This window comes from Podarcis vaucheri (genome assembly GCF_965113315.1).
Source record: "Podarcis vaucheri genome assembly, chromosome: 11".
NCBI lineage: Eukaryota > Metazoa > Chordata > Lepidosauria > Squamata > Lacertidae > Podarcis > Podarcis vaucheri.
The window spans coordinates 1,218,083-1,242,080 of record NC_138749.1 but is presented as its reverse complement, the minus strand read 5'-3'; the positions used below and the strand labels follow the sequence as shown (position 1 = coordinate 1,242,080).

Below are 23,998 nucleotides of genomic sequence, written 5' to 3'. Positions count from 1 at the left end.
CTTCTGATGCCCTTCTGCCACCTTCTGTGCCCAGGTACATAATTATTGCCTCTCCTCCTGCCCTGGCCCTCCCCTGTCACATGGCCTCTGGGCTCCACTTCCCAGCTGCTCTGTGGGGCCTCCCCAGTGCCCAGAGGATGACACCCCTCCTTCAGGGTGACGTAGGGGAAGAGAGGCTGGCTATTTGCCACCTACAGGATGTGAGCAAGTGCCATCAAGGAATCCTCTCATCTTGCTGACATGGAGTGTTTATGGGATGGGCTCCTCTTGGAGCCGGCAAGGTAAATATTTTCCCTGGATTATCAGCTGGGATCCTTGAGTCATCGTGGTTGGAACCTGCCACTGGATCCGCCCAAGTCTCCAAAAAGGCTGCTGCACCCAGAGAAGGGGTGGCCGCATCCGGTCTCCATGGCAACCGCTTGAAGGATGCTTTGGTCCATGGTGACATGCAGTTCTGTGCTGCTCAGCCCCCTCGCCCTGGACTGAAATCCATTGAGGAAGTCAATTGGGGGGGGGGTAGGCCCAAATGTTCTCAGTAAGGAGCAGCCCAGCAGGGGGCTCGGCTCCATTCAGGCAAGGCAGGCTGGCTGGATTTCCATTCAGAAAGAAGGCTGGGAGCTCAGGCTGAAAGTGGAGGATTTCAAGAGCCTTCCCTGAGGATAGGAGAAGACTGGGGTGGGCAGGGGAGACTTCCAGGGGCCAGACACAGAGGGCCACATTTAGACCAAGAGCCGGAGCTTCTGCTCAGGCATTTGAGTCCCGCCACAGACTTCTACTCTGCAAGCAAGTCCTGCTCTCACCTTCACATTGCCAGTGGCGCAATTTTTCTGAGACTGGTGAGAATCCTTGTTCTCTCCCTGAGGTTTCAGGTCAAGAGAAGCCTGGCTTGCTGGCTTGAGCTCTTCAGGCACACCAGTGGGACAACCAACTCTCCACCAGCCCTTGTGTGATGAGAGCCAGTGTGGTGTAGTGGTTAAGAGCGGTAGTCTCGTAATCTGGGGAACCGGGTTCGTGTCTCCGCTCCTCCACCTGCAGCTGCTGGGTGACCTTGGGCCAGTCACACTTCTCTGAAGTCTCTCAGCCCCACTCACCTCACAGAGTGTTTGTTGTGGGGGAGGAAAGGAAAGGAGAATGTTAGCCGCTTTGAGACTCCTTCGGGTAGTGATAAAGCGGGATATCAAATCCAAACTCTCTCTTCCGCCTGCAACCACACACAGCACCCCTTCCAAAGTGGGGGGAAGACTTCCCAGTTGCAAACGTAAAGCCTGGTTCATGGAACCAATGTTTATTTTTAAAAAATACACTCCTGCAGAAGAACATAAATATAGCTTGCTGGATCAGGCCAGTGGCCCATCTAGTCCATCACCCTAATCTCACAGTCGCCACCTTCTTTTAAAGCTATCCAAGCTGGCAGCCACTGTCACCACCTTTTGTTAAACCGTGGAACTCCCCACCACTGGAGGCAGCGATGGCAACCAACTTTGATGGCTTTAAAAGAGGATTGGGCAAATCCATAGAGAAGGAGAGAGCTATCAGTGGCTACTAGCAACAATGGCTTTGCTTCCACGGTCAGAGGCAGTGGTGCTTCTGAATCCCAGTCTCTGGAAACCACGGAAAGGGAGATGAATATTGAGTTCGAATCCTGATTGCTGCTTTCCCTTGGGGGAATCTGATTGTCTGCTATAACAACAGCAGATCCTCCAAGGGTCCCTATTTCCCAGGGGCAGTCCCGGATTTACAGAAGCCGCCCCGGTTTCTGATTTGACCCTGGAATGTCTCGATTTTCCTTAGGGGCTACCTTGGAAAGTGATTCGGAAACTGCAACTAATCCAGAATGTGGCGACTGGTGACTGGGAGTGGCCACCAAGACCATATAACACTGGTCCTGAAAGATCTTCATTGGCTCCCAGTACGTTTCCAAGCACAGTTCAAAGTGTTGGTGCTGACCTTGAAAGCCCTAAAATGGCCTTGGTCCAGTACACCTGAAGGAGCGCCTCCACCCCCATCGTTCAGCCTGGACACTGAGGTCCAGCTCTGAGGGCCTTCTGGCGGTTCCCTCATTGCGAGAAGCCAAGTTACAGGGAACCAGGCAGAGGGCCTTCTCGGTGGTGGCGCTCATCCTGTTGGAACACCCTCCCATCAGATGTCAAGGAAATATCCAACTACCTGACTTTTAGAAGACATCAGAAGGCAGCCCTGTTTAGGGAAGTTTTTAATGTTTGATCTTTTATCGTGTTTTTAATATCTTGTTGGAAGCCGCCCAGAGTGGCTGGGGAAACCCAGCCAGATGGGTGGGGTATAAATAAATTATTTATTATTATTATTATTATTATTATTAGGACGTCCATATTTTCATCAGAGAAATGTTAGACCAGGATACTGAAGCAGATGGGCAGTTGCCCTGATCCAGCAAGATCTCCTTCTGCAAGGGAGAAGAACGCTTTTCCCGGAGGAAAGGACTATCCATTTGTGGCATTGGCCACCATGGTTACGCTTTGCCCTAATGGTCAGAGGCTGCCGTGCTTCTCAATCCCAGTCGCTGGAAACCGCAGGAAGGGAGATGAGTCTTGCGCTCAAATCCCGCCTGCGGGCTTCCAGTCTGGGCACCAGTTGGGCCACTGGGAGAGCAGGATGCGGCTCCACGTAGTCACTGCACCGGCTCCTCTGGTGTTCTTCCGCTCAGAAAGCTACGGATTACTTCGTCCTCCGGTTGCTTCGCAGAATCCCCCTCCCTTTTTTTGTTTTTTTGTTTCCAGGCTGCTTCCACTCTTGCCAAGCGGAGGCGGCGTTAATGAACGCTATCCCCATCTCAACCTGAGCCGATTCTCCGCCTGGCGCGCCGCGGCTGCCAGCTGGGAGGTTTCTCCCCCCGCTTGTGTTATGCAAAAGTCATTCACCGCCTCGCCAGCCAGGCAAGTTTCCCCGGGAAGCAGCACAGCCCATTCCTTCCTCTCCCGTTGACCCCTCCAGCTTGCTCTCGATGTGCCAGCCACACCTCTCTCCTGGCGCACGGTCGCTAACTGAAAGGGCTAACGGGCACCCGGGAAGCGCCCACCAGAGGCTCCATCTCGCGCTTGCAAATGTTCCCCACGTTCCCTTGAAACGCTTCCCTCCCTGGGGGGCTCCCGTTTCCTTCCATCCCGGCGAAAAACAGGATGCCGCCGCCAGAGGCGTAACGTGCGCGCCCTGACCCGACCAGCTGCTTCTGCGCTGAGTAAGGCCCGAGCAGGGCTGCTTTCCCCAGGCTGGGTGAGGCCCGCTAGGTAATGAGAGCAATTGGAGGTAATTGGGCTGGGAGAGCCTCCAAATGGGGCAGGGCAGCCGCAGACACGTGTCCTTTTGAGGAGGAGCGGGGAACGTGAGCCTGGGAAAAATCATAGGAAAAGTCGCGTTCAGAAGGACTTTCTGGGGAACCAACCACCTCGGAAGGTGGTGGACTCTCCTTCTTCGGAGGTTTTCGAACAGAGGTTGGATAGCCACTGTCATGGATGCTTTAGCTGAGATTCCTGCATTGCAGGGGTCCGGCTGGATGGCCTTTGGGGTTCCCTTCCAACTCTACAGTTCTATGATTCTATGGCCTCAGAGGGTGGTGGCCTCTCCTTCAATGGAGGTTTTAAAGTAGAGGTTGGGTGCCCATCTGTCAGGGATTCTTGAGCTGCAGTTCTTACATTGCAGGGCATTGGACTCGGTGATCCGTTGGGGTCTTTTCCAACTCTACGATTTTATTATTGTAAGTTGCGGGATGAGAATTGCGACTTAGGACTAGGTGCATTTGAAGCTGTGGCTTACATTGCACACACTCTCAGCTGTAGATTCAGGTAGGTAGCCGTGTTGGTCTGACGCAGTCAAAATAAATTAAAAAATTGTTCAGTAGCACCTTAGAGACCAACTAAGTTTGTTCTGGGTACAAGCTTTCATGGTATCTGAAGAAGTGTGCATGCACACAGAAGCTTATAGCCATAACAAACTTAGTTGGTCTCTAAGGTGCTACTGGACAATTTTATATATATATTGACGACTGTTAATGACTGCAATTAGTCCTACAGGAAAAAGCAAGGGATAGAATGCAGATGGTTAGCATATGTAATGAGACATCTTATTACATATTTCATACATTATTTCCTTGGCATCTGAAGGGAGGGCGTTCCACAGGGAGGGTGCCACTACCGAAAAGGCCCTCTGCCACTAGAGTCTCATTGGCATTTTGTAATATCTGCATTCATTCACAAATACGGAGGCCTCAGGGGAGGAAGCTTAAGGGGAAGGAACCCAGAGACCCTCCAAAAGCTCTCAGACTCTCAGCAACCAGCATGGCCAATGGTCAGGGATGGTGGGGGTCCAAGAGCTCGCCCCCCCCTTCTTCCCTGCCTGACTCTCCTTCACACCAGGACAGTGAGATTATAGCATGCTAAATCTGAACCTTCTCTGATTACTTTCTCTTGTTCAGAACATTCTGGGAAATTTCCCCTATCAAGAAGCAATTGTCTGACCATTTACAGTAGTTCCCATGGCAACACATCACCCATAGTTTGCCTAAGAAAAAAACGGTGTGCCTGGTCCACAGGCTGCTTGACCAGCCTGAAGGAGTCCTTGTGGTCATGAACTCTCCTCTTCTGCAACTCCTGATCTTAAAAGAAAGCCTTTCTTCCCACAGCAGGGAGTTAAACTATGGAACTCACTCCTGCAGGGGGCAGCTATGGGTCTCTTTGAATCTCTTGGATCTCTTTAAAGGACAACGGTCTCCCTTGGAAGGCTGTGTGCTCTCCTTTCTTGGAGGTTTTTAAAGAGAGGTTGCCTGACCATCTGTCATGGATGCTTGAGCTGAGATTCCTGCCTTGCAGTGGTTAGGCTAGATGACCCCCCGGGGTCCCTTCCAACTTGATGATTCCAATTAGACAAATTAATGGAGAGGGTTATTGATGACTTCTAGTCACAGTAGCTATGCTCTCCCTCTGCAGTTGGAGGCATCAATGCTTTTGAATACCAGCTGCCAGAAACCACAGGAAGGGAGACTGGTCTTGAGTTTGAATCCTGCTTGCTGGTTTCCCACAGGCAACTGTTCAGCCACTGTGAGAATACGATGCTGGACTAGATAGGACATTGGTCTGATCCAGCACAGGCTCTTCTTATGTTCTTATATACAGTGGTACCTCGGGTTACAGACGCTTCAGGTTACAGACTCCGCTAACCCAGAAATAGTAAGGTTAAGAACTTTGCTTCAGGATGAGAACAGAAATCGTGCTCTGGTGGTGTGGCGGCAGCAGGAGGCCCCATTAGCTAAAGTGGTGCTTCAGGTTAAGAACAGTTTCAGGTTAAGAATGGACCTCCAGAACGAATTAAGTTCTTAACTCAAGGTACCACTGTACAGCAATCCTGTTAAGGCCTCTGACCTCCCCTTCCTTTGTGAGGCAGATGGCTGGCAACCAGGCCAGGCTGGTGGCAAATGTTTAATCTGTGGGTGATGGGAGGGCACCCAGTTGGGGAAGGCTTGGCTGGAGAAAACAGAGGAAGCTTGACGAGGGTTTCTGTCTGCTGCCTTCAAGTTCCCTTGCTGGGTCTCCTAGAGATGTCTGCCTTGCTCTCCGGGGATTGGCTGCCTATTTTTAGGACTGTCTCTTCTATAACCTATTTGCTTCCAGCACTTGCCTGTTTGTAAATAAAGGAAATATTGCAAAGACACTCCTCTCTCATCCCAAGGAAACAGGCTGCATGCACATGACCGACATATGAAATGCAGCAAAGTGCTTCTCTTTCTCAATCTCTGTCGAAGCTGGTTTGGGGAAACCCCATTCAAAATGCAATGCTTTTTTTGTAAGAAACAACAGGATGGATATAGGATAGGTTTTGTTTTATCCTCTTTTCAAGCAGAGTAAACCAAAGTGTGTGCACAGCCTTATTTGACTTGGAAAGGCATAAGAAACAAGCTCGGAGAAGCAGGCTCAGAAACTTTGGTAGAAAAGGAGAGTTCGCTTCTCCAGAGATCTGTCCAGGGCTGGAGAATCAAGGGGAAAAGTTCATTCCAGATTTCTTGGTTGAGGTTATTGCAGGCCAGAAACACAGCAGAGTCATTCCTCTGGGAATTGGGCAATTGACCTGGAATGACCCTGCAAGGTTACTAAGAACAGAAACTGGTTTCGGGGAAGAAGGAGCGAGCCAAGTCAGGGACACAGCAAGCGCAGCAGCCCTTTCTTTGTGGCTTGAGAAGTGACATGCCAATTGCAGGTTTGGCTGCTGCTGGGAGGCAGCGAAGGTCCTGGGCTGCCTCTTGAGCAGCTGGAGAAGCTAATCACCATCATCAGAACCTGCTCCTGTCGAGCCCTGACCCTGATCTGGGAGGGCAAGGCTGACTGGGGTGGGTGGGACTGCAAAGGGAGCTCTTGTGGGCTTCTCTCCGGCAATTCCCAGAATTAAAAACAACAGAGTGGAACTTGGAACTCTTCCCAAGGCCCTGAATTGCTTGCACAAAGGCTAGATTGTATCTGTTCTTTATTGAGCATTCATCCTGATTTGCCTGCGGCAGGGAGAGAGGTGCTCAGCAATGAGCGTTCGTCCTGCATTCACACTGAATTGCTTGCAAGCTGTTCATTCGTTTCCCCCATTGATCACTCCTTCATCCCACCGTTTTCAGTGCACATCCTCATCACTTTCCAAACTGCAAACAGTCTGATTAGTTTACCAAGCCTGGGGCAGCCTGGGAATTTTTAACTCCACAAACCTATATTTCCCAGGGTGTGCTTGAATTCCCTTGCATGAAACACTCGCGGTCCAGATGTGCCCTTAGTTATCTCCTAAGGAATAAATTCTGCTAAGGAACTGTGGAGTGATGGATGGATTCTGCTCCTCAGGGCCCCTTCCAGCTCCTCAGTTCTACAGTGGCCAACTAGGCACCTCTGGGAATGGCGCAGACAGGACACAAGCCCAACAGCACACAACAGTATTCAAGAAGGCAAGAGTCTGCCTCTGAGCCCAGGCGGGACAGGCAGTTTTCTGCAGAACTCTGGAAATTGTGATTGCTTCTCCCAGTCGTAGGGTGCTCTTCTGCACCTCGGGAAAACAAATGCATGCCAGATACCTCACAAGATTGCAAAAGGACCAGGTTTCCCCTACTCCATACAGCCTTGGGGCTCAGCTATGCCATCGCAGTGATTGACTTCATTTATTCAACATGAAGTAAAGATAAAGGGGTAAAGGGACCGCTGACCATTAGTTCCAGTCGTGGCCGACTCTGGGGTTGCGGTGCTCATCTCGCTTTATTGGCTGAGGGAGCCGGCGTACAGCTTCCGAGTCATGTGGCCAGCATGACTGAGCCACTTCTGGTGAACCAGAGCAGCACAGGGAAACACCATTTACCTTCCCCCCAGAGTGGTACCTATTTATCTACTTGCACTTTGATGTGCTTTTGAACTGCTAGGTTGGCAGGAGCAGGGACTGAGCAATGGGAGCTCACCCCGTCGTGGGGATTCGAACCGCCGACCTTCTGATCAGCAATTCCTAGGCTCTGTGGTTTAACCCACAGCGCTACCTGCGGCCCTCTTCAACATGAAGTACTTGCCCCCAATCAGCAGGGTGGTAACCTGGGCTAGCAAAGTTACCCAGGAGAAGGCAGGCATAGATAGTCATACTACGTAGACCAGGGATGGGGACCCTGGCACACTCCTGAGATGGTTGCAATCCCAGCTCTCTCCAGCCAGCATGTCTAGTGGTCAGCAGGAAGGGTGGTTGAAGTCCCCCCTCCACATCTGGAGGGCCACACGTTCCCCCTCCCCGATGCGCCCAGAAGCTGGTGGCATCAGTTTCGTGTCGGGGCAGGTGAGGTAAACATACATTTCTGTTTAGGGGAAACACGTGTGACTCATGGCGAGAAGGAGAGAGATTTCGGTGGTGAATCACATCGGAAAAGGGCAGGAATATCCTCAGGTAACGGATGCGAGGAAGCAATGGGTTATCCTTAAAGGACTGCGCCAGAGACAGTCAAGAGGCCTCCCAAAGAGATACAGAGGGATGTGTCTCTCTGGGGAAGCCTCCCCCAAACTGCCCCCCCCCAGATATAGCCAAACTACAGATCCCAGCCCCAGCACCCCTGGCCAGAGGCCTTCCTGGGTCTCCATTGGGTCAGCTTCTCCGGGGTCACAGAGGGTCTGATGTGGGGCCATGTGGAGGCCTCTGGCTAGCCAGCGCTGGCACTGGGAGAAAGATGCTGAGCTGGATGCCCCCCGGTCTGAGCAAGCAGGGGGCATCTTCTGTCCTGCTAGGCCAGCCCCTTTGCCAATCTGGTGCCTTCCATATGTTTTGGTCTATAGTTCCCACAAGCTCCAGCCAGCACAGAAAAGGTTGGGCAGGTAGATTAGGGAACACCTCTCTAAAATGGGCAAGGATGGTCTTGGGGGCTTTTCAGTTTAGAGAAAAAGTGAGGCCACAGGAAAGACATTTGCAACATCATCATGGCATTGAGGAAGCGGGTAGAGAAAAGCTTCCCTCCCTCTCTCCTGAAGCTCGAACTTGGGAACATCCACCAGCTGAGTGGATTCAGGACAGATAAAAGAATGTGCTTTTTCATGCAGTGCAGACTATGGAACTCACTGCCACTGGAAGCAGTGATGGCCACCCACCTGGATGGCTTTAAAAGAGGATCAGACAAATTAATGGAGGAGGAGAGGGCTATGGGTTGCTCCTAGCCACAGTGGCTAAGCCCTGCTCTCCACAGCTGCAGCCAGTTTGCAAATACCAGTCGTTGGAAGCTGCGGGAGGGGAGAGGCCTCTGGTGCTCAAATCCTGCTTGTGGGAGAACAGGATGCTGGACCGGCTCTCCTTAAGTGCAAGGGATGCACAAGTGTGCACAAAGCCCAGGTTCCCGCAGCCCCGAGCGGTGGCTGTCATATGCCCGTGCATGGTGCGCTGACGTCTGCGGGGTCTCCAGAGCGACTGCATGAATGAGGCCATTCACTCCCGTCAGCCGTGTGACATCGAGCGGATCCCTCTCTCTCTCACAGGGAAAGGTGTGCCAGTGCGTGGGCGGGCGCGTCAGCGAGGGGGCGTGTGGCAGCGCATGGCTGCAAGTGGGGAGAAGCCGTTCGCCACGTCACGGGATTCACTCGCAGGGTCTCTCGCCCCCACACTGCTGGCTGCGTCGGCTGGTGGGAGCATCTTGCAGCATTGTATAACTTCCGACGCCCCCGGCGCATCGCCTAAAGTGGGCAGAGCGGGAAGCAAGATTTGGGGCAGGGGGAGGAGAGAGAGAGAGAGGCAGCAGTGGGGGGGGGGCAACTCCTGCCCATTCAGGAGCACTTGGTACTCCCCAACCTTGGAAGGCGGAAAGGCAGCCACTCCCGGCCTCTGGTTGCCAAGCACCAGCGAATCTGGTTGCCAAGGGTACGGTAGCCACAGCAACGCAGCCCTGCCACAAGCGATGCACACTCGGAACGTGCCTGTGGCCGTTCACACACAACCTCCTTTTTAGGTGTGTGTGAAAGAATGCAGAAACTGGGAGTTGGTCATGGTGATGCTTGCCCACCCACCACCACAAAGAAAGGGGGAAGGGGTCACCTGAAGCTCATGTAGCTCAGCCTGCTTCTGAGCCCACACATTTTGTTAAGGAAATTAAGATAAGAAAACAGGCTCCCCCAACATGGCGCCCTGCAGAAGACTGGACTGCAACTCCTGTGAGCCGCAGAATCATGGGCTGTGCTGGCCATGGGTAAGGGCACTGGCAGTCCACACACATCTGGAGGGTCCAGGGCCGGGTTTAGGTTTGATGAGGCCCTAGGCTCCTGAAGGTGATGGGGCCCTTTCTATGTCCAGCTGTCCTTTGTCAACAACAAATTGTCTCTGGTTTTTGTGTTGAATATGTGCTATATGGTAATTTATCTATGGTAAGGCATCTAAAACCATTTGCACATAACAAAATATGTATTTTATTAAATGTACATCCAGGGGTTTTTTCCCCCTTTAATTTTTTTAGGGGCCCCCAAGAGAGTGGGGCTTGTTTAGCTTATACGTAACTCCAGCACTGAGGGTCCCTGGCTGGCACAGAGGACTCTCTGCGGCTTCTTGTTCCTGCCTTGCAGGGTGGAAGAACACTTGAGTGCCTTTGCAAAAGACGATGGTCCCACCAGAGGACTTAAGAGGCTGGTAGGGAAGTGGAAGATTTGCATCTGGGACCACATTTCCCTGCGTGACCTTGGGGCTGGGGCTGGGCCGGCCCTGGTGTTCCCTGGCTGTTGCTGGGGCCACAGGAGCCCTTGGGAGATACAGTTCCGTGGTCCTGGGGTTCTGTCAATAGATTGGTCCCTGCTGGCCTGATCCAGCTGCCTCTTTGTACGTTCTCACATCCCTGCACCCTGGGAGCATGAGATGGTCCAGAATCCCTGGGGGTGGGTCCAACTCCCCCCTCCACACACCTGCCCTCCAACATTTCTCTGATGAAAATAAGGACGTCCTACTCAATGATGATGATGGTGATTTTATTATTATTTATACCTCACCCACCTGACTGTGTTGCCCCAGCCACTCTGGGTGGCTTCCAACAGATACAAAAACATAATAAAACACTATGCATTTAAAGGTCTGTATAGTTAAAGCTATGGTTTTCCCAGTCGTGATGTATGGAAGTGAGAGCTGGACCATAAAGAAGGCTGATTGCTGAAGAATGGATGCTTTTGAATTCTGGTGCTGGAGGAGACTCTGGAGAGTCCCATGAACTGCAAGAAGATCAAACTTCTCCATTCTGAAGGAAATCAGCCTTGAGTGCTCACTGGAAGGACAGATCCTGAAGCTGAGGCTCCAAGACTTTGGCCACCTCATGAGGAGAGAAGACTCCCTGGAAAAGACCCTGATGTTGGGAAAGATGGAGGGCACAAGGAGAAGGGGACGGCAGAGGACGAGATGGTGGGACAGTGTTCTCAAAGCGACCAGCATGAGTTTGACCAAACTGTGGGAGGCAGTGGAAGACAGGAGGGCCTGGCGTGCTCTGGTCCAGGGGGTCACGAAGAGTCGGACACGACTAAATGACTAAACAACAACAACACATTTAAAAACTTCCCTCTACAGGGCTGCCTACAGATGTCTTCTAAAAGCTTGGGGGTCGCATAACCTTCCAACATTTCTCCATGAAAATAGGGACGTCCTAAGGAAAAGCGGGACATTCCAGGGTCAGATCAGAAACCAGGACGGCTGGGAAATAGGGACACACTTGGAGGGTCTGCCATCTTCTACAGGCAGAGTGAGGCCTCCGGCTCCCTTGGGAAGATGACATCACATCCTTCCTGCCACCAAGAGGGTTTCCAGCCCAGCTCCTGGCAAGTTTCCCACCTTTACAGCGACAACGGCGACTGTTGAGTGGGAGGACACACATTGCCTTTCATGGCGATGGCGGGGAGGGGGGGAGGCGCATCTCACTTTTCACCTAGAACAATTCCCACGCTTGCCTGGATGCTTATTTACAGCCTGCCAGCCCCCACACCACCCCCAGACACCGCTGAGCTCCCAGCCAGCAGACCTGATCCACAGGTGTCCCCTCCTCTTCCATCAACACAGACGCTTTGCAGCTGCCCGTCTCCAAAGGAGGCTCCCCAAGCAGAAATTCTCCCCCCTGGGGCACCAATGCCACCTGCGCCCCCTCCACCCAGCACCCCTTTCCAAGATGCACTGGGAACTAAAGGACATGGGCTGTTCCCTCTCAAGGGCTCTGCCCGAACTGGGCAGTGATTTATTCTACCACTGAGCAGTGAGCAGCCATGTGGGGGGGTGGAGGAAAGCCCCCCCCCCAATCAGGCTGGAGGGGCTCATCCCATGGTTGTAGCTCCTGCAATGGGGCACATTCTTCTGTGATGCTGATGGAGACATCTCGGTGGCCAGCTGAGGTCAGGAGCACCATCTGGGTTGGGCTGAGGGGCCAAGGCCCCCCCCCCAATTTTCAAGAACAGGGCCGGGGCACCTCCGTATTCTGCAGCGATGTGTGCACGCTTTGTGCGTACTCCATGCGATGTGCTCACGTCACTCATGCCTCATGCCACGCTCAGGTCACATGCCCAGGCATGCGTGTGACACACCAGCACATTGCGCAACAGGCACAAATGATGCCAGCATGTCGGGTGGCACACACAAATGACATCAGCGTGTTGTGCAGCGAGCATGCATGACGTGAGCACATTGCACGGTGTGTGCGCATGGTGTGAGCATGCGCTTGGCTGAGGTCCTGGTCTTACAAAGGAGCTCATCTGACCCATTCCGCATGCTCCTCACCCGCCCTGAGTACAAGACCCCAAGAATTGGAGGGGACTCAGCTCATTTTCCCCAATTAACCCCCCACAACTCATAACACTCTGTGGGTTTCCGTGTGTTGGTGAACTAGATGGAGCAATGGTTTGGCTCACCATAAACAGAGCTTGGCCGGCCATCTGCCATGCCTTCAGTGTAATTCCTGCATTGCAGAGGGTCAGACTAGATGACCCTAGGTTGTCCCTTCTGATTCTACTATTTGGTGATTCCATAAGGTTGTTTTCTGGGCCCACTGGGCCCCTGCGATTTGCAGTCCAAAAGCAACAGGCATGATCAGTGCCATTGCCTGGGCCAGTTACACACACACTCCTTGATTGCACACCGATTTTTGCCCGCTGAACCATGCCAGCCAAACTGGGGGGAGGCCTGCTTGTGAGTCAGGTGATCACCCGCTCTCTTTGCTCAGGGCGAGGCCAACGCCAGGGTCCCTCCCACCAACTCCCACCTGTTTTCGCCCAGGCCTCCTTCCACAAAGGACAAGTCACCGTCCAAGCGGCTCATGTCCCTCACTGCCCCCTTCCACCACCTGGGGGGCTAGAAAGCTGCTGCACCCCCCTCCAGTTCCTGAGCAAGGCATGCGGCTTGGCAGCCTCAGCTGCAGTCAGGCGGGGGATTGTGTATTTGTGTGCTTGCACAAAGCAGGAGGGGGTGTCTGGCAGCGCGCGGCTCCCCGTCAAGACGGCAGGGGCTGGCAGCAAGTGGGTGGCGGAAGCTGGTGGCACAGACATCACAGCTGAAGGGTTCCAAGGCGCCCTCCCCAGGGACGCAGCGCCATCACCGTCTGGGTCTCTGATGCTGCCAGCAAGGCTGCGTGGCGTCCCTGGAAGACCTTTCCCTTTTGAACCCATCGCCTGGCTACCAGGATACCTCTGCCCTTAACCTAAAGGACCCCTGACCGTTAGGTCCAGTCGTGACCGACTCTGGAGTTGCGGCACTCATCTTGTTTTATTGGCTGAGGGAGCCAGCGTACAGCTTCCAGGTCATGTGGCCAGCAGGACTAAGCCGCTTCTGGCGAACCAGAGCAGCGCACAGAAACGCCGTTTACCTTCCCGCCGGAGCGGTGCCTATTTATCTACTTGCACTTTGATGTGCTTTCGAACTGCTAGGTTGGCAGGAGCAGGGACCGAGCAACGGGAGCTCACCCTGTGGCGGGGATTCAAACCGCCGACCTTCTGATCGGCAAGTCTAGGCTCAGTGGTTTAACCCACAGCGCCACTCGCGTCCGTGCCCTTAACCTAGATATGACCAAAAAGAAAGGCACTCTGTGCATGCCCAGAGGTCTTGATCACTTGTTCCAAGGCTTAGCTTTTGCACCGAGAACACCCTGAGGAGCGTTCCCTTTTGCTGTCCTGCAGAGAAAATGGGGAGTCTCGAATGACGGACAGGCATCACCAGTGCCGCCCCCCTTCCTGGAAGAAGTTCTAGGGTTGTGGGGAAGTGGTGAGGTGGGCATCCTTTGCCCTCCCCTGCCTCCCACAACACAGGAACTGGGTTCAGAGGGTGAGGAGGCCTCCTCTTTCCTCCTGACCCCGAAGGCGGTTTGGGGAGGGGCAGGCAGAGGAGAGGGAGCCCCTTCACATTCAGTTGGGGCTCAGAGGGGCAGAAGCAGGTTTGGGAAAGGAGCCCTGCCCCCTGCTTTGCCCATGGCAAGGCCACCGTGAGGGTGCGGAGCAGGAATGGCGCTTCCGCGAGACAGAGGGAGGTCGCTACCTTGGGAGGCAGAAATTGCCTAGGAATGTCGGCCACGGGGTCTGCGAGCCTAGATTCAGCTCCCAGTCCAGTCAGATTTTGTGCACAGAAGTGGGGGGGGGGCACCATCTTGTCCTTTGGCTCGGGCTGCTCCAGGGACAGAGGAGAAGGACTCAAGGTGCCCCATGCCTCAAGCGCCCCACTTGTGGGATGCTCTTCCCAGGGAGGCTCACCTGCCGCCTGCCTTATACACCTTTAGGCACCAGGTGAAACACGTTCCTCTTCATTCAGGGCTTGGGCTGATTCACATCAGATGCTCTTTACAATGTGTTCTTGGAGGGGCAGGGGCGTAGCCCCGTCGCTCAGTCCCTGCTCCTGCCCACCTAGCAGTTCGAAAGCACGTCAAAGTGAAGTAGATAAATAGGTACCGCTCCGGCAGGAAGGTAAACGGCGTTTCCCTGCGCTGCTCTGGTTTGCCAGAAGCGGCATAGTCCTGCTGGCCACATGACCCGGAAGCTGTACTCCTGCTCCCTCGGCCAGTAAAGCGAGATGAGCACCGCAACCCCAGAGTCGGCCACAACTGGACCTAACGGTCAGGGGTCCCTTTACCCTTTACCTTACTCTGGGCACACTGGCTAAAGATTCTAGAAAAGGCCCCTCCTCCCTGCCCAATCCTCTTTTAAAGCCATCTAGATTGTTGGCCATTCTCGTCTCCTGCAGGAGAGTTCCATAGTTTAGCCATGTGTTACATGCAGAAGAACTGATGGCCATTCACTTCTATGGCTCCTGGGCCCCCTGCTCAATGGTGCTTAGGAAGCCAGGGCTGCCAGTGACTCCCCAGTGTTTTGGTCCCCCTGAGAGAAGCCAGACTCCTTGTCCCTCGCTGGGTTCTGGCAGTTCTGCCACTTCCTGCTGCCTGCCCAGGCTGTTCTGGGAACATGGAAACTGCGTCAGCTGACTCCTGGCGGCACAGCCAGTCTCTGCGCCGAAACAGCAGACGGTGCTTCTGCCGCCCTGCCGGCGTCTTTGCCGACATCCCAGATGGCACCGCTCTGGGGGCCGATCAGGGCCATGTGCCCACGCGCTGCTGCCATCAGGGAGAGGGCGCCAAGCAAACCAAAGGCCCAGCCAGGCCACAAAGGGCTGGAGAATGAGAGAGACACTCCTCAAGGAAAGGAGAGCGATAGCCATGGATGGGATGAGCCACAGGGAGGGCACACACTCTTCATAGGACCATAGAATTGTAGGAAGGGGCCTCCGGGGTCATCTAGCCCAACCCCCTGCAATGCAGCCTATACATCGCAAGCTCGCACCCTTTGGCTCTGGATGAATCCATCGGCGGCAGCAGGCACCACCCCTGGCCACGGGCTTACAGTCCCAAGCACAACCCAGCGAGAGGCAGCGTGGTGCAGGGGTTAGAGTGCCTGACTTCGGACCTGAAGGACCAGGGTTCAGATCGTCACTTAGCCACAGGGTAGCCTTGGGGGCTGGTCCCTGCCTCTCAGCCTAACCTTCCTCACTGGGCTGTTGTGAGGATTGAACGAGGAGGGGGAAAACGATTTGGGCCCCCTTGAGCTCCTCGCAGGAAAGGTGGGAATGAAATGCAATAAATAAACAAATCTGAGACCCCAACAGAAGTCTGGATCAGGACTCAGGGGAAAGGGGGAGGGAAAGAACACCGCCCGCCCCCCAAAGGACAGCTCAGCCGCGCCTTGGGCTTAGGAGCAAGTTCTGGCACGAGCATCCTTAACGGGAGAGGGATGTGGGGTTGGAAAAGGAAAGGGGTCGGGCTGGGGTCAAAGATGGGGCGGGTGTTGATAAGAGGGTATTCCAAGCACAGGGTTTGGAGAGCACATGCCAGTCAGGTCAGGGAAGCAGAGACCCCCCAGAGAGGAAAGTGCACGTGTCCCATCGGGACCATCTGGGAGCCCTGCCAGCCTCTGAGCGATGGGAGAGCGCCCCCTGCCGCGTGGCCGGAGAATCGCTGCCCAGGAACGCGGCCCCTTTGCGCACCGGGGAGGGGGAGGGGGAGGCCTTGGGGACCCTCCCTAGCCTTCACTCTTAAAGATGCATGGACCCTGGCCTCTTCTGCCCCACACAACCATTGCGCACAGCGGTAGCAAGGAGAAGCAGCCATCTGGCCCCTGGGCTGGACTCTTGAACCTTGTGAGCTTGGGCGGAACTTGCTTCCAAGTGAGCGTGCATAGAGTCTCACGCTGTTAGGAAAGTTTGCAGCAGTGTAGATTCACACACCCAGCGTGTTTAGTGACCAACTGACCAGAGAAAAACCCTGTGCTTTCAGCGGCAGCTTCATCCCCAGCAATCAACAGATGAAGGTTTTAGCTTAGAGAAAAAGCGAGGAAGCGGCGGCATGACAGAAGCCTTCAGGATTAGGCGTTGCGTGGAGAAAGCAGGCGCAGAAAAGTTCCCATAGCACTAGAAGTTCGTGGACATCCAGGCAAGCCGATTGCTGGAAGATTCAGGACGGAGAAAAGAAAGTCCTTCACGCAGTGCAGAGTTCAACTGCGGAACTCCCTCCCACAAGACTCGGCTGACTTTAAAAGAAGAATAGACGAATTCATGGAAGTGGATAAGGCTACCGGCGGCTGCTAGCCAGGATGGCTATTTACCCCTCCACTGTCAGAGGCAGTTATGTCTCTGAAGGCCAGTCATTTTGCTGGAAGCCACCCAGCCAGATGGCGGGGTATAAATTATAAATTTATCATAATCGTTGGGGATCTCAGGCCAGGCCCTTCGGTTCCCCCAGGCCAGTGCGGATAGGATGAAGCGCCAAAGTACGCAACTTGGGTGAGGGTCGCAGGCTGCAGCCGTGCGCCAAGTTCCTTTGGAATGTGGCCAATTGAATTCAACGGGCTTTTTACTTTTGAGTAAACATGCACAGGATCGGGCCCACAATACCAAAGGGCCCGACTTTTTTGCGGTTTCCCTTCCGGGCGTCCTCAGCTGCAACCCAGAAGGCAGCTGAGATCCCTTTTGCAGAAGCGGCGCGTCCCTTTCCCAGCCTCCCTCAGCACCTGAATCCCATTCCGGTTGTGAGCCGGAGCAGCTGCGCGCGCTTAAGCCCCATCCTCAGCCTCTCCCTCCCTCGCGCAGCCAGAAGCCCCTGCCCACATTTAACGGGCCAGAATGGATCCCCCGGCGGGTGCGGAGGAGCAGGCGCGCGCCTTGCAGCCCACCCTCCGCCTGCTGGTGGGCTTACTCATCCCCTGCCTCCTTCTCCTCTTCCTCCTGAACCTCCTGCTCTTGCTGGGCTGGAGACCCACCTGCCGAAGGGTGGGGAGGCGGGAGCTGGGCCAGGCCCCCCCGGCCTCCCCCCGGCTCTTCCAGGTGGTCTCGGGCAGCGCTGTGCTGAGGCAGGAGGGCAACGGCAGGGTCGTCCTGCAGCAGCTCCTGCAGCCAGCTGAGGGTCCTGGGGGGGGCCGTGCCTTCCCGCTCCCCTTGTCCTGCAGCGGGAGGGCGGCTGCCTCCTCGGGGTCTCGGTCTAGGGGGACGCCCAGGCCCCATCGCAGCAGCCAAGCTCCGCTGAGGGGCCACCCGGGGAATGGGGCGTCCCGGGGAACCGTTTCCTCCTCCAGTGACCAGGACAAGCAGCCCATCTTGGTGCCCCCCAACACGCCCGAGAGTGGCTCAGGGACTGGGGTAAGTAAGCGGTTGAGTTAATGGGGGGGGGGGGGCGAGTGGCAAACATTGCTTGGGGTCTGCTGTTCTTCCTCTCTCCCCGAGGAAGGCGTTTTATGCTGAGTCTTGACCATTTTATCTTTTGTAAACTGCTTGGAGAGTTTTTTCTTTTTTTATTAAGTTTTACAAGTATTGTTTTACAAGTATTTTTGGACGCGGGTGGCGCTGTGGGTTAAACCACAGAGCCTAGGACTTGCTGATCAGAAGTTCGGCGGTTCAAATCCCTGCCATGGGGTGAGCTCACGTTGCTCGGTCCCTGCTCCTGTCAACCTAGCAGTTCGAAAGCACGTCAAAGTGCAAGTAGATAAACAGGTACCGCTCCGGCGGGAAGGTAAACGGCGTTTCCGTGCGCTGCTCTGGTTCGCCAGAAGCGGCTTAGTCCTGCTGGCCACATGACCCGGAAGCTGTACACCGGCTCCTTTGGCCAGTAAAGTGAGATGAGCGCCGCAACCCCAGAGTCGGCCACGACTGGACCTAATGGTCAGGGGTCCCTTTACCTTTACCTTTTACAAGTATTATTTACATTCAAATACAATCAATTTTTATGCATACATAGGATCCCCTGAATCCTTGGACTTCCTCCACCCCTCTGTGGGTTCCATTGTAAATCTTTATCTGCTGTATCTTATAATGTTACCCAAATTTTCTTCAAATTTCCAATTTTAACCATAGAATTGTTACAAGTTTTATGACAATCCTGCTAACATTTTTAAATATTTACAGTGTTCTTGAAGATAACCTATAATTTCCCCCCATTCTTTGTTAAATTTCTTATCTTCTTGGTTTCTGATCCTCCCGGTCAATTTTGCCATTTTGGCGTAGTCTATCATCTTGATTAGGGACGCGGGTGGCGCTGCGGGTAAAAGCCTCAGCGCCTAGGGCTTGCCGATCGAAAGGTCGGCGGTTCGAATCCCCGCGGCGGGGTGCGCTCCCGCTGCTCGGTCCCAGCGCCTGCCAACCTAGCAGTTCGAAAGCACCCCCGGGTGCAAGTAGATAAATAGGTACCGCTTACCAGCGGGAAGGTAAATGGCGTTCCGTGTGCTGCGCTGGCTCGCCAGATGCAGCTTTGTCGCGCTGGCCACGTGACCCGGAAGTGTCTCCGGACAGCGCTGGCCCCCGGCCTATAGATGTGAGATGGGCGCACAAACCCCAGAGTCTGTCAAGACTGGCCCGTTCGGGCAGGGGTACCTTTACCTTTACCTTTATCATCTTGATTATCCATTCTTCTCTGGTTAGGAGTTTATCTTCCTTCCATCTCTGGGCAAAAAGCATCATCACAGCTGTCGTCGCATCCATGAATAGTCTTTTCTGCTCCTTTGGTATCTCTTCACCTATAATTCCTAATAAAAAAGCTTCTGGGTTTTTCCCAAAAGTTATCTTAAACATTTTTTTCAACTCATTTTATATCGTTTCCCAGAATGCTCTTGTTATCTTGCACATCCACCACATATGGTGGAAAGTGCCTTCTTTCTCTTTGCATTTCCAACATGTATTTGCAGCAGTTCTATACATTTTTGCTAACCTAGTTGGGGTTAAATACCATGAAGAGATTATTTCTTTTACAATTGAGGGCTGTGTAGATTTTAGGAAATGAATATAAATAAACTGGGTCCATCTACAGCATTATTCCAGCAGCGCTCTCTCTCTCTCTCTCTCTCTCTCTCTCTCTTCCCTGCCTGGAGATGCTGTTGAGATGCCCTGCATGATAATTGTACGCTCTTCCAGGGAGCGATGCTCTTTCCCTTTAAAACAAAGCAAGATTCTAGCCGGGCAGCAGGGCTTTGCATCAGCACCTCCTTTCAGCAGAAGCTGGGGCAAAGCTCCACCAACCACATTGCCAGGAATGGGAGGAGATCTCCCCATCAGCCTGGCTTTTGGCAGAACGCCACCCCTCTCACCAACTTGGCAGGAGGTGAGGCATTCTGCAGAACTTTGCCACCAGTCCCTATCTGCCCCTAGAAGTTGGAGAGACTAGTGGTGGAGCGGAGTGGCAGAACAGGTGTACTGCTGCTTGAGGAGAGCCATCTGAGGAGGCTGCCTCACCCAACATGTGAGTTGCCCCAAGCTCAGACCACATGGCTCTCACAAGCCTCTCTTGAGTTCCTTTACCAACTACAGTGGTACCCCGCAAGACGAACGCCTCGCGAGACGAAAAACTCGCAAAACGAAAGGTTTTTTTCATTTTCGAGTTGCCTCACAAGACGAATTTCCCTATGGGCTTGCTTCGCAAAACGAAGCTTGCCCCGGGGACAGCGGGTCTTCTCTTTTGAAGCAAGGGGCTGCGGGGAGAAGCGATCTTCTCCCCACAGCCCCAGGTCCGGGGACAGCGGGAAGCGCTTCCCGCTGCCCCCGGACCTCTTTTGAAGCAAGGGGCTGCGGGGAGATCGCTTCTCCCCACCGCCCCTTGCTTCAAAAGAGGTCCGGGGACAGCGGGAAGCGCAGCGCTTCTTCCCCGCTGCCCCCGGACCTCTTTTGAAGCAAGGGGCGGCGGGGAGATCGCTTCTCCCGGTGCTCCGAAGCCGGGCGGGGGGGGAGGGAACACCTGCCCCCACCGCCCGGCTTCGGAACGCTGCTCCGAAGCGGGGCGGGGGGCGGGAACACCTGCCCCCACCGCCCGGCTTCGGAACGCTGCTCCGAAGTGGTGCGGGGGGCGGGAACACCTGCCCCAGCCGCCCCGCTTCGGAACGCTGCTCCGAAGCGGGGCGGGGGGGGGCGGGAACACCTTCTGAAGGCGGGCGGGGGGCGAAAGTCTTTGTCCCCCCTGCCTGCCTTCCCAGGGGCTTTTAAATCGCCCCGGACAGCGGAGAAGTCCTCCACTGTCCCGGGGTTTTTTAAAATGCTGGGGGTGGGAAGAAAAGCCCTTGTTCCCCCCCCCCCCAGCCTTCAGAAGAGGTCCGGGGACAGACTGTCCCCGGACCTGGTCTGAAGGCGGTTTCCCTAGGAACGCATTAATTGATTTTCAATGCATTCCTATGGGAAACCGTGCATCGCAAGACGAAAAACTCGTAAGACGAAGAGACTTGCGGAACGAATTAATTTCGTCTTGCGAGGCACCACTGTATTTAGGACTTTCATCTCTGTCACGAAACCAAGTTTTACTGCCTGTACAACCCCAACCCCCCTCCCCCCGGAATGCTACATGGAAAAGCACATGAATCTGAGAGTTTGTAAGTAAACCATTTTTTAACTTCTCAAATGTGTAGTCTTTTTCTACGCTAGAGGAAGAGGGGAACTTTGGAAGGAACTTAGGGAATATGTCAAAGGTCTAATATAGGCTATTTCCATGCTTTTCTTTGCTGCATAATTTGTGGTTTTAAATCTCTGTTGGGGGTTCTCCCACCACAGAGTACTTGCCCCAAACCTGGATCTTGGCATCCAGTAATTCTCCTTTTATACCTGTTTTTTCCCCCTTGCCACTAACAGTTTCCCATTTCTAGAAGCTCATAGAGCTCTCCTCCAGCACTGGACTTGCTCTCTTGGAGTCTAGTGGTCTTGCTTGTGTAGGCTTTATGGCATAATGGTAACCATAGGGCAAGGCACAAAACGGACCCTCTGCCTTCTCCAGAGAAGACGGAGTCAGGCATGGGTTTCTCTAGCTCAGTACTGTCTACACGGATGGCAGCTGCTCTCCAGGGTTTCAGACGAGGGTCTTTCTGCATGCAAGGCAAATTCCCTATCACTGAGCTGAACTCTTCATTTGGAATCACTCTGTTTGGTTTTCAGGGTATCCCAGATGGCACATTCAGCCGCTGCCACACCAGCACCCAGAACAAGGTTTGCCGCAGTAGCAGGTCAGCATCTGCCACCCACCCACAAGCGGTGCCTTTTGAGCACGGCAGCAGCATCCGATGTGAGGACCAGAGGGCGCAGCTCAACTCTGCAAACTTCACAGCCTCTCAAGGACCAGGCCTGGACTCGGACTTTGGTGCCAGTGCTGGTGAGTGAGTGCCGACACCTCAGGCCTGGGAGTGGGGGCTGCTCTTTACAGAGACTGCCCAGTGGGGGTTAGATTCTGTTGTGGTGTTCAGCCCTGGGCACCTCAGGTGAAAGAAGGTGGCTGGTGGTGGCAGGAAAGGAATTTGAGGGTAGGATAAAGCTCTCGTCCCAGGAGAGCCAGCTGCAGGAAATAGGGTGAATATTGCCCAGGGAAGGGCAAAGTTGTTCCCCCTCCAACAAAGACAGGGCAAGAAATAAGTACATAAGATGAGTTGCTGGATCAGGCCAGAGAAACCCCATGAGCTGAACCCAAAAACAAGAGCCCTCTCCTCTCCCGTGGTCCCAGCAGCTGATATTCAGAGGCATCCTCTAGTCTGAGTTCAATGGACTGAGCATGGGGTGACCCTGCTGCCGTGGGAATGTTGTGGATAGTAGGAGAGGATATATTGATTAAATATTATCCTTCCTCATTCATGCTAGTGAGCTAATAGCAGAGCACATTCCCTTATACATAGTAGGAAGCTAGCTGTTAGATTCGTTTGAGTCTCTTGAGTTAAGCAATTCAGTCTGACTTGTCCAGATTGGATTGTTCCTGGTAAATTCCCCTTTATTCCCTTTTAAAACAATAAGGACACAACAGTCTTCTTGAAAAGCAATGATAAGAAGTTTACTTACATTCAGTTCAGAGTATGATCCTGAAGGCAGGCTTTAGCTTGTGATTACAGAAGAGCGTGTGAGTTTATCCCATATGGGGATTGAGCCCATGTGCTGCTGGCTGAGAGCCAGCAGACAGCAAAAGAACATCAAGAGAACAGCGTCAAGAGAAGAAATGGCAACAAGCGAAAGATGGCTGCATGACTGGCCCTTTTATGGGGTGTCCTAGGGTCACGCTCATCTACCTGGTCACACGCAGAGGAAGGATGCTCCAGACAGGTGTGACAGGAAGTCCTCCTGGCTGGAGTAACATCCCCGTGTGTCCACCCTGGGCAAACAGGTAATGCTGTACTTGACTGCTACAGTAGTATTACAGGTGCTGGGCAGGATGTTAGCCTTGCAGCGCTGGTGCCATCACTTCCTTGAGCAGCTGATGCCCAGTTTCCAATAGCTTCTTTTCCACCTTTGGCATTCCCAGTTCCCACGTCCCTCCCTCCCATGCCCTGTTCAATCCTCTTATTCTTCCTGGTCATCTTCCTCCCAGGCACCAGTTTTTATTTCGAGATCAGTAGGCACAAACGGTCCTTGCCGGTGTGTAATGGCAGGATAAAATGCTTCAAGACAGGCCTGTGGCCCTCTGCTGGTGTTGTCTTCCAGCATATTGGAAAACTTGGTTCCTGTCGAATAATGTTGGGCTCATGAAGCACACAGATCATCTCTTGCTGCTCTCCTTTCCATCAAGTGGATGCATCCTGGGCATTTTCAGAAAACTTGCCCTGCTGTTCTTAAAGGAGAATTGGGGCTAGGTACCAGCACTCAACCCATTAAATATTTCTGGGTGGGGAGAGAGTTCAGGATAGGGAGATAGGGGCCCCCACCCCCACCATTGTTTCCACCTCCAACATTCAATGGCTCAAAAGCACTCAACCATAACATGGAATGATTCACGGAATATGGCCAGCTTCCAGTTCCTGGAGAGTCTAAGTTTAGGCCCCTTTTCTTCCTCTCCCAGAATCAAAGCGAGAATTGCCCACATAAAGCAATTGGAAAATCCAGGAATTTGAGCAAAGCTGTGATTTGGCAGCATGATGTCATTTTCTCTCTTCAGAATTCTCCCCCCTCCCAAGCAGCAAAGACAGGCACTCGTCTCTTTGGCATTCAGTGTGAAACTGGAAGCGGGATCTGTTACGTTCTTTTCGAGGACAATCCATCCCAGGCGACATTGTCCCCCCTCATTGCTATGTCCTCATTGGCATGGCGGGGGGGAAGCACCCTGAAAGTTTTTCTGGTTTTTTTGTCCTGCAAACCTTGGGAGTCCCCCCCCCCCTGCAAAAGCCTGCGGATGCTTTTCTCCTGTGTAGGAATCGGCCTGTTTTGGCTACATAAGGACCCACGACAATTGGGGAACAAAGCAGCCATGATGGTAGCTAAATTAGCAGGGCTGCTGGCATGTTTGGCTCGTATCTGAGTGGCTCCCACCTGTCTTTTGCAGGTGTCTCTGTGAGGATCTTGTCAGATTGCGAAGCAAGTCCAGGAACACCCCTGTTGGGTCGGCTGTTTGAGTGGGACTATTATGACCCCACCTACAAGAGAGAAGACCAGCTCAGTCGGCAGCTGCCTCCCATCCACAGCAAGCAATACTGGCTCTAGCCCAGGGCAGTGGCAGTGGGTGGGTTGTGGGCCATTGGCTCTCATGCACACCCAGTCCTTCCCACAGAGATGCCTGCCCAAGTTTTTAACTTAA

The 23,998-nt window shown here is 53.6% G+C and overlaps 1 protein-coding gene across 1 annotated transcript; it reads left to right on the top strand.

Moving 5' to 3' along the window:
• Positions 1 to 21,024: 21,024 nt before the first annotated feature.
• On the top strand, positions 21,025 to 23,998 carry LOC309514610 (protein huluwa-like). The gene is made up of 2 exons (XM_082191781.1): positions 21,025 to 21,601; positions 23,747 to 23,998. The coding sequence occupies exons 1-2, from the start codon at positions 21,247 to 21,249 to the stop codon at positions 23,902 to 23,904; spliced, it is 513 nt and encodes a 170-aa protein (XP_082047907.1). The 5' UTR covers positions 21,025 to 21,246; the 3' UTR covers positions 23,905 to 23,998.

Bases quoted from the DNA above. Each gene is read 5' to 3' on its own strand.
- LOC309514610 (XM_082191781.1), top strand. From the start codon at position 21,247: ATGGGTTTCTCTAGCTCAGTACTGTCTACACGGATGGCAGCTGCTCTC. The intron at 21,602-23,746 runs GTGAGTGAGTGC...TGTCTTTTGCAG, and splicing joins GGACTTTGGTGCCAGTGCTG to GTGTCTCTGTGAGGATCTTG.